Source organism: Brassica napus, chromosome C1 (assembly GCF_020379485.1).
Source record: "Brassica napus cultivar Da-Ae chromosome C1, Da-Ae, whole genome shotgun sequence".
Lineage (NCBI taxonomy): Eukaryota > Viridiplantae > Streptophyta > Magnoliopsida > Brassicales > Brassicaceae > Brassica > Brassica napus.
Window position 1 is genome coordinate 20,517,925 of NC_063444.1, and position 12,924 is coordinate 20,530,848.

Genomic DNA, 12,924 nt, shown 5'->3' on the forward strand with positions numbered 1-12,924 from the left:
ATAATTCTGTACTGGCTTTTACATCCGTTGGAATAAAAATTGATTATAGTGTGGTGTATGCGCCTGGTCCTTACACTATACAGATCAAAGGCCAAACCCACCATAGAATTGGCTCGGTTATACCGCAACAAGGTCGTCTCCCAGAATATCTCCAGCTTTATATATTTGATACAGGCAACGAAGTTAGAAACCACTTAAATGCAATGGGGCAAACCTCAACAGAAGGCAATCTCGATGAGACAACCTTAAAGCGCCGCATCGAGATGATTGACGAGAATAATTTTTTAGCTAAGATTTTTCGATGGGCACGTGACCACTACGAAAGCGTCAGGACAGAGTTTGCTATTAGGTTGCTCCCAGATAAAGGGAAGGGGAAAGAATATGATCTTCCGAGTACGAGTGAGGTGGCAGGCCTTATCGTAGGGGATATAGTGGTCCAATTTCAATCTGACACTTTGCAGCAGATACGTGATGACCACCCTCTATACATGAGCTTACAATATCCTCTTTTGTTTCCATATGGTGAGTATGGCTTTCACCCAGAGATCCCACTACATCTTGAGACATGCACTTCAAGAACAAGACAACTCCTAACCATACGCCAATACTACGCTTCTCAAATCCAGACACGTCTTAATCAAGGGATGACATTGATTAAAGGAGGTCGTCTCCTCCATCAATTTGCTGGGGACGCTTATACGGCAATTGAAGAAGATCGACTAAGGTGGGCGAGGAATAATCAAGATGTCCTGAGAGTCGAGCTCTATAGTAATGTCCTTGATGCTGTAAGCAAAGGTGACACTGATGCTAAAATTATTGGTCAGAAGTTTATATTGCCGCCAAGTTTCACCGGTGGACTCCGGTACGTAGTTGAGAAATACCATGATGCGATGGCTATTTGCAGAGAATTTGGCAATCCAGATTTGTTTATCACAATGACTGCCAATACTAACTGGAGAGAGATTAAAGAGCATCTTGGAAAATATGGTGGAGATTCTCCCAATGATAGACTAGACATTGAATGTCGGGTCTTTAAAATGAAGTTAGAGCAGCTACTCAAGGATTTCAAAAAAGGAACTTTCTTCAAGCCATATACAGCAGCTCTCCACAGAATAGAGGTTCAAAAAATAGGTCTCCCTCATGCACATATATTATTGTGGTTGGGAAACTCATCCAGAACACCAAGTGCACAAGAAGTAGATGAGATAATTTCAGCCGAGCTCCTAAACAAAGAAGAAGACCCATATGCTTACAATTTAGTCACAAAACACATGATCCATGGTCCATGTGGTCTCATTAATCCGAAGTCACCATGTATGGAAAATAATGTGTGCACGAAAAAGTATCATCGGCCGTATAATGACAACACTTCGATTGACAATTCAGGATATGTATTATATAATCAGCGCCGAAACGACAATGCATATGCGGTAAAGGATGGGGCAATCCTAGACAACACATTTGTTGTACCTCATAACATTAAGCTTCTGAAGAAGTACGAAGCTCATATTAATGTTGAATGGTGTAATCGTACAAGCGCAGTAAAGTACTTATTCAAGTACATAACCAAGGGTGTTAACAGAGCAACATCTGTTATTGAGAAAGGAAATACGGCAACTACATCTGACCCAATGGCCTCTGGCAAATCAAAGGAGATAGTCATTAGACAACGCAATGAGATCCAAGACTACATCGATGCTCGCTATTTATCAGCTTGTGAGTCTATGTGGTGGACGTTCGTATTCCACATACATAAAAGAAAGCCATCAATTGAGAAGCTTATCATTCACTTAGAAGGCAAACAGAATATCACGGTTAAAGAAACTTATAACCTTGGCTGAGTAATCCGCAAGCCAAGTATCGAGAAGACAATGTTCACTGAATGGATGGTTTTATGCAGAAGGTCAGAGTTTGCACGAACATTAACGTATGTGCAAATACCAGAATATTTCGTATGGAACAACAATACTAAAGTGTGGACTGAACGTAAGAAAGGCAAAACCATTGGGAGAATCGTAGCTGTTCATCCATTAGCAGGTGATCGTTACTATCTAAGGATCCTCATAAATAAGATCAAGGGTCCTAGAAGTTATGACGAGCTCAAAACATACAATGAGGTGAAATATCCTGACTTCAAATCAGTTTGCTACGCACACGGCTATTTGGACAATGATGTTGAATGGCACGAGAATATGCCAGTGGGTGCTAGATGGGCTACCCCATACCAACTCCGCGATATGTTTGTCACGTTCCTAAACAACTGCTTTGTTACGAGTCCTAAGAACCTATGGGAAAACTCATGGAGATCAATGAGCGAGGACATACTTCACAAGAGGCGGAGAATCTTAGGTCATACAAATCTGGAGTTGGATGGTGAGAACCTTTAGCAATACACGTTAATTGAAGTGGAAAAGTTGATGTGCATGCATGACCGCTCATTGAGTGATATTAAAGAGATGCCAAAAATCAAACATGTTTTGCTAAAAGAACTGGGAAACAATTTGTTGAACCAAGAACTGGATTACGATGTTGCCGAGGAAACACTAAGACATGACATGCAATTCAACAAACTTAATGCTAATCAACGGGCGATTTACGAATCAGTCTTAGACTATGTTGATAAAATGGATGGGAAGCTATTCTTTGTATATGGCGCATGTGGCACATGGAAAACATTCTTATACAAAACCATTATATTCAGGATTCGATCAAGAAAACAAATAGTTCTGTCGGTTGCCTCTTCACGAATAGCCGCATTGTTGCTACCAAAGATAAGCTTTGCAACATCAAACCAGGAACAATGCTGGCTGAGCTAATCAAGAAAACAGATCTTATAATTTGGGACGAAACACCTATGACACATAAGCATGCTTTTGAGGCACTTGACAAAACGTTGAAAGACATAATGTCTAGGAAAAATCCTTCCGCAAAGTATCATACTTTTGGCGGCAAGACAGTTCTATTAGGAGATGATTTTAGACAAATACTACCTGTGATTCCACAAGATAACAGACCTGATACTGTCTTAGCTTCAATAAGTCACTCATACCTATGGGATAGCTGCCACAAGTTCACTTTAAAAACAAATATGAGAGTCAATCAGGAAGAAAAAGAGTTCTCTGATTGGCTCCTTCAGGTCGGAGAAGGTCATCAACAACTAGAATCGGGATATGAGTGTGAAGACTACCATGAACAAATGATAAATGTCGATAGATCATTGATTCGCCAGAGTCATGTTGACCCATTAAAAGAAGTTGTTGATGCCACATATGGAAAAGTCAACAAAATGACAACTTCCGAGACCTCCTACACTGATAAAAAAATGAAACCGTCGATGAAATAAATGCTTATACCATCTCGCATACCGACGGGGTGTCAAGAGGTTACTTCAGCTCTGACAGCTTTGAGATATCGGACACTCAATCAGATCAAAATGATACATTATACGCTGTTGAGTATCTTAATTCCTTGGAATTCTCAGGGTTGCCTTCGCACAAATTCACTCTGAAAGTTGGTGCCCCAGTTATGCTTCTGCGAAACATAAATAAAAAAAAGGATTATACAATGGTATCCATATGATCCTAACCCACATAGGCGACCGCGTGCTCAAGGCAGAAATTATCACTTGTTCATGCTTATAATTCTCTGCAAAACACCAATCCTGAGTCATGGTCTATAGCGTTTTTTAGGATTGGGACATACTGCAATGACAATCTCAATAATCTCAGTGAGTCTTTTAATCGAACTATTAGGGAAGCAAGGAGAAAACCTTTACTAGATTTGCTAGAAGATATTAGGAGATAGTGTATGGTACGTAACGCGAAGAGATCCATTATTGCTGGAAGGTTTAAGACAAGGTTCACAAAAAGAGCACATTGTGAGATAGAAAAGGCAATAAATGGGTCACAGCATTGCATCTGATACATGGCCAGAAATAATTTGTATGAGGTAGAGCACAATAGTGTTAACTATGTGGTTGATATGAATGAGAACACTTGTAGTTGCAGAAAGTGGCAGATGGTTGGAATCCCTTGTGCTCATGCCGCAAGTGTTATAATAGGTAAAAAAGAAAAGGTTGAAGCTTATGTGAATGAGTATTACACAACACGGAAGTGGCGAGAAACATATAAAGATGGTATAAAACCTGTACAAGGGATGATGTTATGGCCTTGATTGAATAGGCTAGCTGTCTTGCCACCACCATGGAGAAGAGGCAATCCGGGAAGGCCAAGTAATTATGCTAGAAGGAAAGGAAGGAATGAATCTGGATCAAGTAAAACCATGTTGACACGCCGGAAGAGAGTGATGACATATTCAAACTACAAGGAAGATGGACACAATAAGCAAGGTTGTAAAAATCCAAGTGTTGAGAGTCAACCAAAGAGGCCAAGAGGACGACCAAAGAACCAGGTTTGTATGTAGTTGAAATTTTTCAGTTTATTTGATACATTTCAGTTTTGTTAGTGTCATACATTTTCTTTTACTTTTGAGTTAGGGAGAACTTTTACAATCACATGCACAAGGATCACAAGCACAAGGACAAAGTGTTTCAGTAGGACTTGGATCACAAGGTTGAAGATCATGGATTGAATCATAAAATTGAGATGTGTTCTAGTATGTAGTGACTGTGTTTTGACTCTTGGTTTATTACTTTTTGTTGAACTCATTCTCAGATCATGTAATGACTAGTTTTATATGCATTTTGACATGGTTTAGTTTATGGTATTTTATTCATTTTGTTTCGGCATGTCAATGTTCATTATCAATCAAATTGTTGCCAAAAATTCATTGCTTAAGACGTAGGCTATTTTTTTCATCAGACAAACTAAATAAATAGAATAAAACTAAACTACGTAGTTTAACTTGACATTAGCTAACACGGTTTAATTAACAGCGTTTATGTTTCTGTTAACTCACTTAAGGACATGCTTAATATGGCTTAGTCAATGAAAGTTTGTGATTTAAAGTCAAAGTCAACGAAAACTTAGTATTTTAAACTGTCCCGTAAAAAGTTTGTGCTTTAAACGGCCAAAATTTGAAAGTTCAAGATTTTTATGACCATTTTCCCAATCTTTATATAGGTGCAACTTGTTTGACAAGTATCTAATTCTAAAGGCAAGACGAGTTAATTGGTAGAAGCATATTCATTCCCGAGCGTTTCCCATTCAATCCCTTATTTGGCGACAAACGTAATTTTTGTTAATGTAAATTTTGTTATTTATTTAGACATTATTTAGATTTAAATTTTATAGGTTGGTTTGTTCACCTGAGTTAAGAGGTTGGAAAGAAAAAGTGTTTGAATAAGCAAAAATGTGCTAGTAGTGGAAACTGTTATATGTGTAATTACTAATTAGTAAGTGTAAAAGTGACCTAATATCTTTGATTTTTTTTCTTATTTTTAATTAAATCATATAGATGAATTCTATCTAAACTGGGGCATCGGAAAAGCACAAACTCCGACCATTGGAGAGACGGTGAACCTAGGTTGCAGGTGATAAAATTAAGTACAACCAAGCATAAACAATGCAAGAAAAGAGTAATGGCTGTGGGAAAGAAGCACGAGCAGCATAACCGCCTACCTCTGCTGACCACTCAGGTTCCCGGAAGCTTCACGTGCCTAGGGTGTCAAAGCCCAGACCTTTATCTGCCTCCAGTCACCAACGAAAAAGAAGTCACCCACGTAGAGGATTCCACGGCCACAAACGCCGGATCTAAAGATCCGACTCAAAGACCCTAATGTTGATATATGATGGAGATTCCGCCGTAGAAAAGGTCCAAGGTAACATGTTTATCTCCTCCAAACGCTGTCATTTTATCTATTGGGGTCAGTCTGTTATATAATTAAAATGTTGTGTTAATAAACGTGGAAGAATTTAGTAGAAATTGATAATTCAAAATGGTAACATTATGGTATTTTTTGAATAAGATAACGTTAAGAGGATCCATACGCAAACTGCAACTAGCAGGCCTGTGCACTAGATGTAAGAGTTAAAGAGTGTGATTGGAAGAGGCTGTGGAATCTGTGGACATCCATTTCTATTTATACATTTTTTTTTGAAACAATCATGATTTAGTTTTTCAAAATTGAATCTATAGTCAAAACATTATAAAAAGAAATAAATATATTAGCTCTAGAAAACAATATCTCTAGAATTTTTTTTTTCAGTTATTTCGAAAAATCTACAACAAAAAAATTTGAAATTCACAGCTAAAAAACTAAATCATAAATCTTATAGAAAAAAATATAAAACCATAGCTTCGACCAATCAAACCCCAAGAAACTCAAATTAAGAAAACATGTTCTTGGTCATGATACTCTTAATTTACACTATCTTGATTCATTTTCTATTTAAACGATATTTTTATTACCATATAATTAATACCAATATATCGAAAATCTACTGCCATACCAAACATATTGAAAAAAGTTTATAATCGATTTTCGCTAATCAAAAAAGAACAATATATATAAACGAAAATCGATTATATATATATATATATATATGCGCAAAAAAAACTTTATGATATATATAAAGAATAAATCATTAATGATACTAAAGAAACGATACGGTCTTTTACGGTTCTGAGTGAGTGACGCAACCAGACACAAAACTCATTTACTGACCAAAAGGATTCTTTTATTGGAGACTAGTGGTGTTCTGGCGCTGCGCGCCGAGTTCATATATTTTATTTTCTGATGAATTCAAAATTTATTTTTGATCCATTTGATAGGGTTAGTAACAATAAATGGAGTAAATTTTTATTTTTTGTACATATTTCATTTCCTACTCTATTTTTGGAGTAAGTAATGGAATGAGGATGGAGATGTTCCATTTACGTGTTCATATTTTAGGATATTGTATATTTATTAATTTGGCATTTACCTTTATGTTTGTTTAAAATGTAGATTTTATTATTATATATTTCAATTTTATATTTGGAGTAGATTTTATTATTATATTTCAATTTTTATTAATTCTATACCAGAAAGTTTGATCTATTTATTATTTCACAGTTTTTATTCAAAAATTTGATAAGAGCAAAGTGTACGATATTTCAAAGTCTAGCGAGTTATTGGAAAAGTAAATAACAAAGGGTACACAAGAAGTAATCTTTTATACATTCATGTTTGATAAATTATTTTATGTATATCACAATAATTTCTATATCTTCGTGATTAGCCAGGATGGGTAATGACATCGCTTTGGAAATTTGACGAAGTTTTTCTATTATTAATAATGGATGATTTGAATTCATTTGTTGATGTTTTGTGATGGGTGAGGTATGGGAAACGTAGTGATATATAGTTGGTATTGTATGCACGTGATTACTTGATGCCAAAAGAATTTATAAATAAGATTTTGGATTCGTAAAACTTAGTTATTTGTTAAGGTGAACTCTGTAAGATATTTGTGCCGCTTGACCATACCGTACAGCCCCCACAACGGAGTAGCTCGTACGGTCTTCTTTTGAATGAAAAACCATGAGACCAAAAGCTTCATAATTTCCTAGTACAACATCTTTGTCCAAACGATTCGAAAGTAACAATATTTAGTCACAACTCACAAGCCAGAATGATGCAAGATACTAATATGTTACCGGACCAGCGAGTTAAATTAAAAGCTTTTTCTCAAAAACTAAGTACACCATAAAAGCTTAGCAAGAAAAAAGTTGAAAACGTTAGGCTTTTATAAAAGATTACAAATAACTCTTAATTGATATACAAACCTATAGAAAAGAACCAGTAATATTCAAACCTATAGAAAAGAACCAGTATTTGATGCAAAAGACAATTTTAACTATCCAAAACCATTGAATTAGCTTTTCAAAACTAGAAAAAACAAACACAGACGATGGTTGTGGGATCTTTTTCTTTCTTCGGCGTCTGTAATCAGCTAGAGAAACCATTATTAGATCATCATCATACTGAAGACAAATACTTAGAGATAGAGATGGAACATCCACACAAAACTGATCAGAGTAGAAGCGGTACAATGGAAGTAGCAGGACAAAAAAAAACCCAAAGAGAAAGTTTTGTAAATAGTAACAAAAAAAATAATGAAACTGTGGCGTTAAAGAATGACAATGAATCGATTCGTTGATTTAGAGAAGATGTCTTGTTTTTGTAACAGAACGTTTTCTCCGAAAGGAAAGAGACTGATTTTTTTTTTTTGTCGAAGTTTAATATAAAGGCCCATGTTCGTCAAGGAGATAATACCTGATGTGAGTTGGCCATGAAGTTTGGCTTCAGAGAGAATGTGTCTGATGAGGAAGATGACGTACAAGACGTTAGAGTTGGCGGGAGAAAGTCAAGTAGAGAAAGGAGACCAAATCCACGTTACCACGATTGAGTCTCTGTTTCTAATTTCCATTTGTTTTTGTTTCAGCAAATAATACTTAGTCCATTCTGTTCCTAACATATAGGACCAGAGTAAGACACGTGCACTTTTCCATTTCCCATTTCCTTCCTGTTTTGTTGGAATGTGTAGTTCCTTTGTTTCTATATAAGAAAAGCCAAAAAGAAATAAAAGGCAGATTGCATTTGCCTAAAGGAAACTCTTATTGTGTTCTTGTTTACACAATCTCTTAGTTCTGAAGAGGGACCGCATCAACGTGGTATCAGAGCACTTTGTTCTAAATTTTTTTTTTTTTTCTTTTTCTTTCACAAACACATCACCATTACTCTACGACGATCTAAACGAAAAGGGAAGCAAGTTGCGGCTACAGACGTAACTGTCGGGCCCATGGCGACCACTAAAGATCGGCTTGAGGGATTGGAGACAAGCTGCGGAATGATGCAAGACGAAATGCAGAAGCTAACGATGGCTATGATGGACATGAAGGGAGATGTCGATGAGAAGTTCAATCGCTTGATGGACATAATGGCTGGTAACCGTGATCAGGGTGACTCCAACGTCTTGCGTAATAGTCCACGACCTGAAAGACACCATCAGCAGAATCCGATACATCAGCGAGAAGAACAGGTCAACCCCTTCGCAACGGCACCTCTCGCTCCAAACCACCGTCATGTGAAACTGAAATTTCCGAGATTTGGAGGAGGAGACCCAACTGAGTGGGTGAGCAAGGTTAAGCAGTACTTCGACTACCAAGGGATGCCACTGGAACAACAAGTCAGTTTCAGTTCTTACCATCTCGATGGGGTTGCCAACGAATGGTGGCAGGCAATCTCCAAAGCTCTCCGTGAAGATCAAATACCAATCACATGGATGGTATTCGAAGAGGAGTTGTGGGCCAGATTTGGACCTACTGACGGGGAAGACTTCCACGAGGCCTTATCAAGAGTTTGCCAAACCGGCACCTTAAGCGACTACCAACAGGAATTTGAACGTCTGCAGAACAAGGTCAGAGGCTGGTCGCAACAAGCCTTAGTCGGGACATTCATGGGTGGCCTTAACACATCAATTGCGGATGGGATCCGTATGTTTCGACCAAAAACACTTAAGGAGGTGATCAATTACGCACGTCTGATGGACGGCCAGCTCCAGCGACAAAGGAGAGGAGCGGCACAAACCAAACCACAGACACGTAATTTTCCTCCTCGGAATTTTCCACCACGCGACACATCAGATCAGACACCAAAGAAACTAAGTTGGGAGGAGCTTAAGCGGAAGAGAAGTCTTGGTCTTTGCTTCAGCTGTGATGAACGGTACACACCTGGCCACCGATGCAAGCAACCTCAACTATTCTTAATGGAAGGAGAACGTGAATCAGATGATGAATCTGGAGACGAGGAGACAGTAGAAGAACAGAAACCTGAAATTACGATGTACGCTCTTGCCGGTTGGGATTCGACCCGTACTCTGCGAATCCACGCTTCGATTCAGAAGCATAAACTGGTGGCTTTGATCGATAGTGGTTCTACCCACAATTTCATCAGCGACAAAGTTGCTCGGGAATTGAAGCTACTGCCTACAGCAACATCTCCTTTCACTGTTCGCGTGGCCAATGGATCTCCATTGATTTGTTCTCGCAAGTTCGACGGCGTCTGTATCACCATGGGTGGCGAGACTTTCACTATACGCACTAACCTTGGTGGGCTTGGATTTAGTAATGGGTATGCAATGGCTGGAGAGTCTAGGCCCAACTCTTTGTGATTGGAAAGCACAAACTATGGAATTTTCATGGGCCGACAAAGTGGTCACTCTCCATGGGCTGCAATCAACAAAGTTGCTGGCTACTCCACATGAAACGGTCACAAGAGAGACCCGTCGTGGACAGGTTATTTTTGCCATTACTGTAGCTCAGTCCAATGAGCATGACCCACCTATTTCCGACGAGATCCAGCATCTTGTCTCGGAGTTCGACGATCTATTCCAGCCACCGACTCAACTGCCACCAAAACGTCGTATAGAACATCGAATCACGCTGAAGGAAGGTACAGATCCAATCAATGTTCGGCCTTACCGGTACGCATACTACCAGAAGGATGAAATCGAGCGTCAGGTCCAAGAGATGCTATCATCGGGTATCATCAGACCGAGCGCAAGCCCCTTTTCTTCACCAGTTTTATTAGTCAAGAAAAAAGACGGATCTTGGCGGTTCTGCACTGACTATCGCGCACTGAATTCTGCAACAATCAAAGACAGATTTCCAATTCCAACTGTTGAAGATATGCTCGATGAGCTACATGGAGCGACGATCTTCACAAAGCTGGACCTGACCGCGGGTTATCACCAAGTTCGAATGCACCCATCAGATATCCACAAGACTGCGTTTCGTACGCATAACGGGCATTACGAGTACTTGGTTATGCCCTTCGGGCTCTGTAACGCGCCTTCCACCTTCCAAGCTCTTATGAACGAAGTCTTCCGGCCACTGCTACGAAAGTCGGTACTCGTTTTTTTTGATGATATACTAATATACAGCAGCTCATGGCAGGAACACTTGCAACATGTCCGACACGTTTTTCACATCTTGCGTCAACACAAACTGGCGGTGAAATACAAAAAGTGTGCCTTCGGTCAAAGGGAGTTGGAGTATCTTGGCCATATCATCTCAGATGAAGGAGTGAAAGTGGATAGGCAGAAAATCTCGGCGATTCTTGACTGGCCCACGCCAACTACGATCACGGAACTGCGAGGCTTCCTTGGTCTTACCGGTTACTATAGGAAATTCGTCCGCAACTACGGTTTGATAGCTCGTCCACTGACAAACCTGTTGCGCAAAGGTCAATTCGCGTGGACAGAAGAAGCAACCAAATCATTCACAGAACTGAAACAAGCGCTTACCTCTACCCCAACCTTGGCGCTTCCAAATTTCTCATTGCCTTTTGTGATCCAAACTGATGCATCAGGAGAAGGAATTGGAGCTGTTCTATCACAGAATGATCAACCAATCGCATTCATGAGCAGAACTTTGGGTGTCTCGAAGCAGTCCTGGTAGACGTATGCAAGGGAAATGCTGGCAATTGTCATTGCGATCAGAACATGGCGTCCTTACCTCATTGGACGTCGCTTTGTCATCCAAACTGACCAACGGAGCTTGCGCTATTTGCTGGAGCAGCATATACTCACACCAGAGCAACAAAAATGGATGGGAAAGCTCGTCGGGTATGATTACGAGATCACTTATAAACCAGGACGCTCCAACTGTGCAGCAGACGCACTTTCTCGAGTTCAAGGGAGCCCCACCCTTAACGCCATCTTTGTTCCGCACTCCTCCTTATGGGATGAGATAAGATCCTTACTTGAGACTGATCCATATCTGCAACGGATTGGCAAACTCGCTACATCAAATCCAGGAAGCCCATACGCATGGAAGGATGGTCTGATTTGCTATCACAACCGGGTAGTTGTGCCACCATCATCTCCTCTCGTTAAACAACTCCTCAGGGAACATCATGACACGCCAATGGGAGGCCATTCAGGGGTACTTCGTACATACCATCGACTTTCGCACCAATACTATTGGCCTGCGATGCATCGCACCGTTCGTGAGTACGTAGCCGCGTGTGAAGTTTGCCAGAAGGCAAAGTATTCTTCTCTTTCACCACCAGGACTCTTGCAGCCTTTACCGGTTCCATCACAAGTTTGGGAGGATGTCTCCATGGACTTCATCGACGGATTGCCAAGATCAGAAGGACACACGTCACTGATGGTGGTAGTTGATCGTTTGACAAAGTCGGCTCATTTGATTCCGCTTTCACACCCATATACTGCGAGAACAGTGGCTGCCAAGTTTGTGAACAATGTCATGAAGCACCATGGTGTTCCACGATCAATCGTAAGTGATCGTGATCCCATTTTCATAAGTTCGTTTTGGAAAGAATTCTGGAAACTCTCGGGAACACAGCTGTGTATGTCTACGGCATACCATCCCCAATCTGACGGACAGACCGAGGTCGTAAATCGATGTATCGAACAGTTTCTCAGGTGTTTTGTGCACCACCACCCGAAGAAATGGAGCTCCTTCATTCCCTGGGCGGAGTTCTGGTACAACACAACATTCCACTCATCCACAGGTATGACTCCTTTCCACGCTTTATATGGACGTCAACCACCACCAATGCCAGCCTATGAGGTTGGCTCCGCTTTGATTGGAGAGTTAAATGAGCAATTGGCCTCTCGTGATGAGCTTCTAGTGGAGCTTAAACACCATCTGGCTACAGCAAACAATAGGATGAAGCAGCTGGCCGATTCCAAGAGACGTGACGTTCAGTTCGAAGTGGGAGATTGGGTTCTGCTAAGGATTCAGCCGTACAGACAGAAGACATTATTTCGACGCAGTTCACAGAAACTCTCACATCGTTTCTATGGTCCTTTTCAAATTGAATCACGTATCGGCGCTGTGGCTTACCGTTTAACACTTCCTGAAGGTACAAAAATTCACCCAGTCTTTCATGTTTCCTTACTCAAACCATGGAAAGGAAGCGACAGCCCAGTCATAGGCGAGCTACCACCCATG

The 12,924-nt window shown here is 40.1% G+C and overlaps 2 protein-coding genes across 2 annotated transcripts; both read left to right on the forward strand.

The window, feature by feature from the left end:
* The first annotated feature begins 203 nt into the window (after nt 1-203).
* Nucleotides 204-1,841, forward strand: LOC106373369. Its single transcript, XM_013813551.1, has one exon. It carries the CDS (start codon nt 204-206, stop codon nt 1,839-1,841), a length of 1,638 nt encoding a protein of 545 aa, XP_013669005.1.
* A 45-nt stretch (nt 1,842-1,886) lies between these two features.
* LOC111201720 lies at nt 1,887-3,343 on the forward strand. The gene is made up of 3 exons (XM_022694010.2): nt 1,887-2,373; nt 2,455-2,645; nt 2,702-3,343. The coding sequence occupies exons 1-3, from the start codon at nt 1,887-1,889 to the stop codon at nt 3,341-3,343; spliced, it is 1,320 nt and encodes a 439-aa protein (XP_022549731.2).
* The last annotated feature ends 9,581 nt before the right edge of the window (nt 3,344-12,924 follow it).

What these genes read in the sequence shown, in the direction of transcription:
- LOC106373369 (XM_013813551.1), top strand. Translation starts at nt 204, where the DNA reads ATGGGGCAAACCTCAACAGAAGGCAATCTCGATGAGACAACCTTAAAG.
- LOC111201720 (XM_022694010.2), top strand. Translation starts at nt 1,887, where the DNA reads ATGGTTTTATGCAGAAGGTCAGAGTTTGCACGAACATTAACGTATGTG. An exon ending in TACAAATCTGGAGTTGGATG is followed by an intron (nt 2,374 to 2,454) that starts GTGAGAACCTTT and finishes GTGATATTAAAG; the next exon opens with AGATGCCAAAAATCAAACAT. An exon ending in TGGATGGGAAGCTATTCTTT is followed by an intron (nt 2,646 to 2,701) that starts GTATATGGCGCA and finishes CATTATATTCAG; the next exon opens with GATTCGATCAAGAAAACAAA.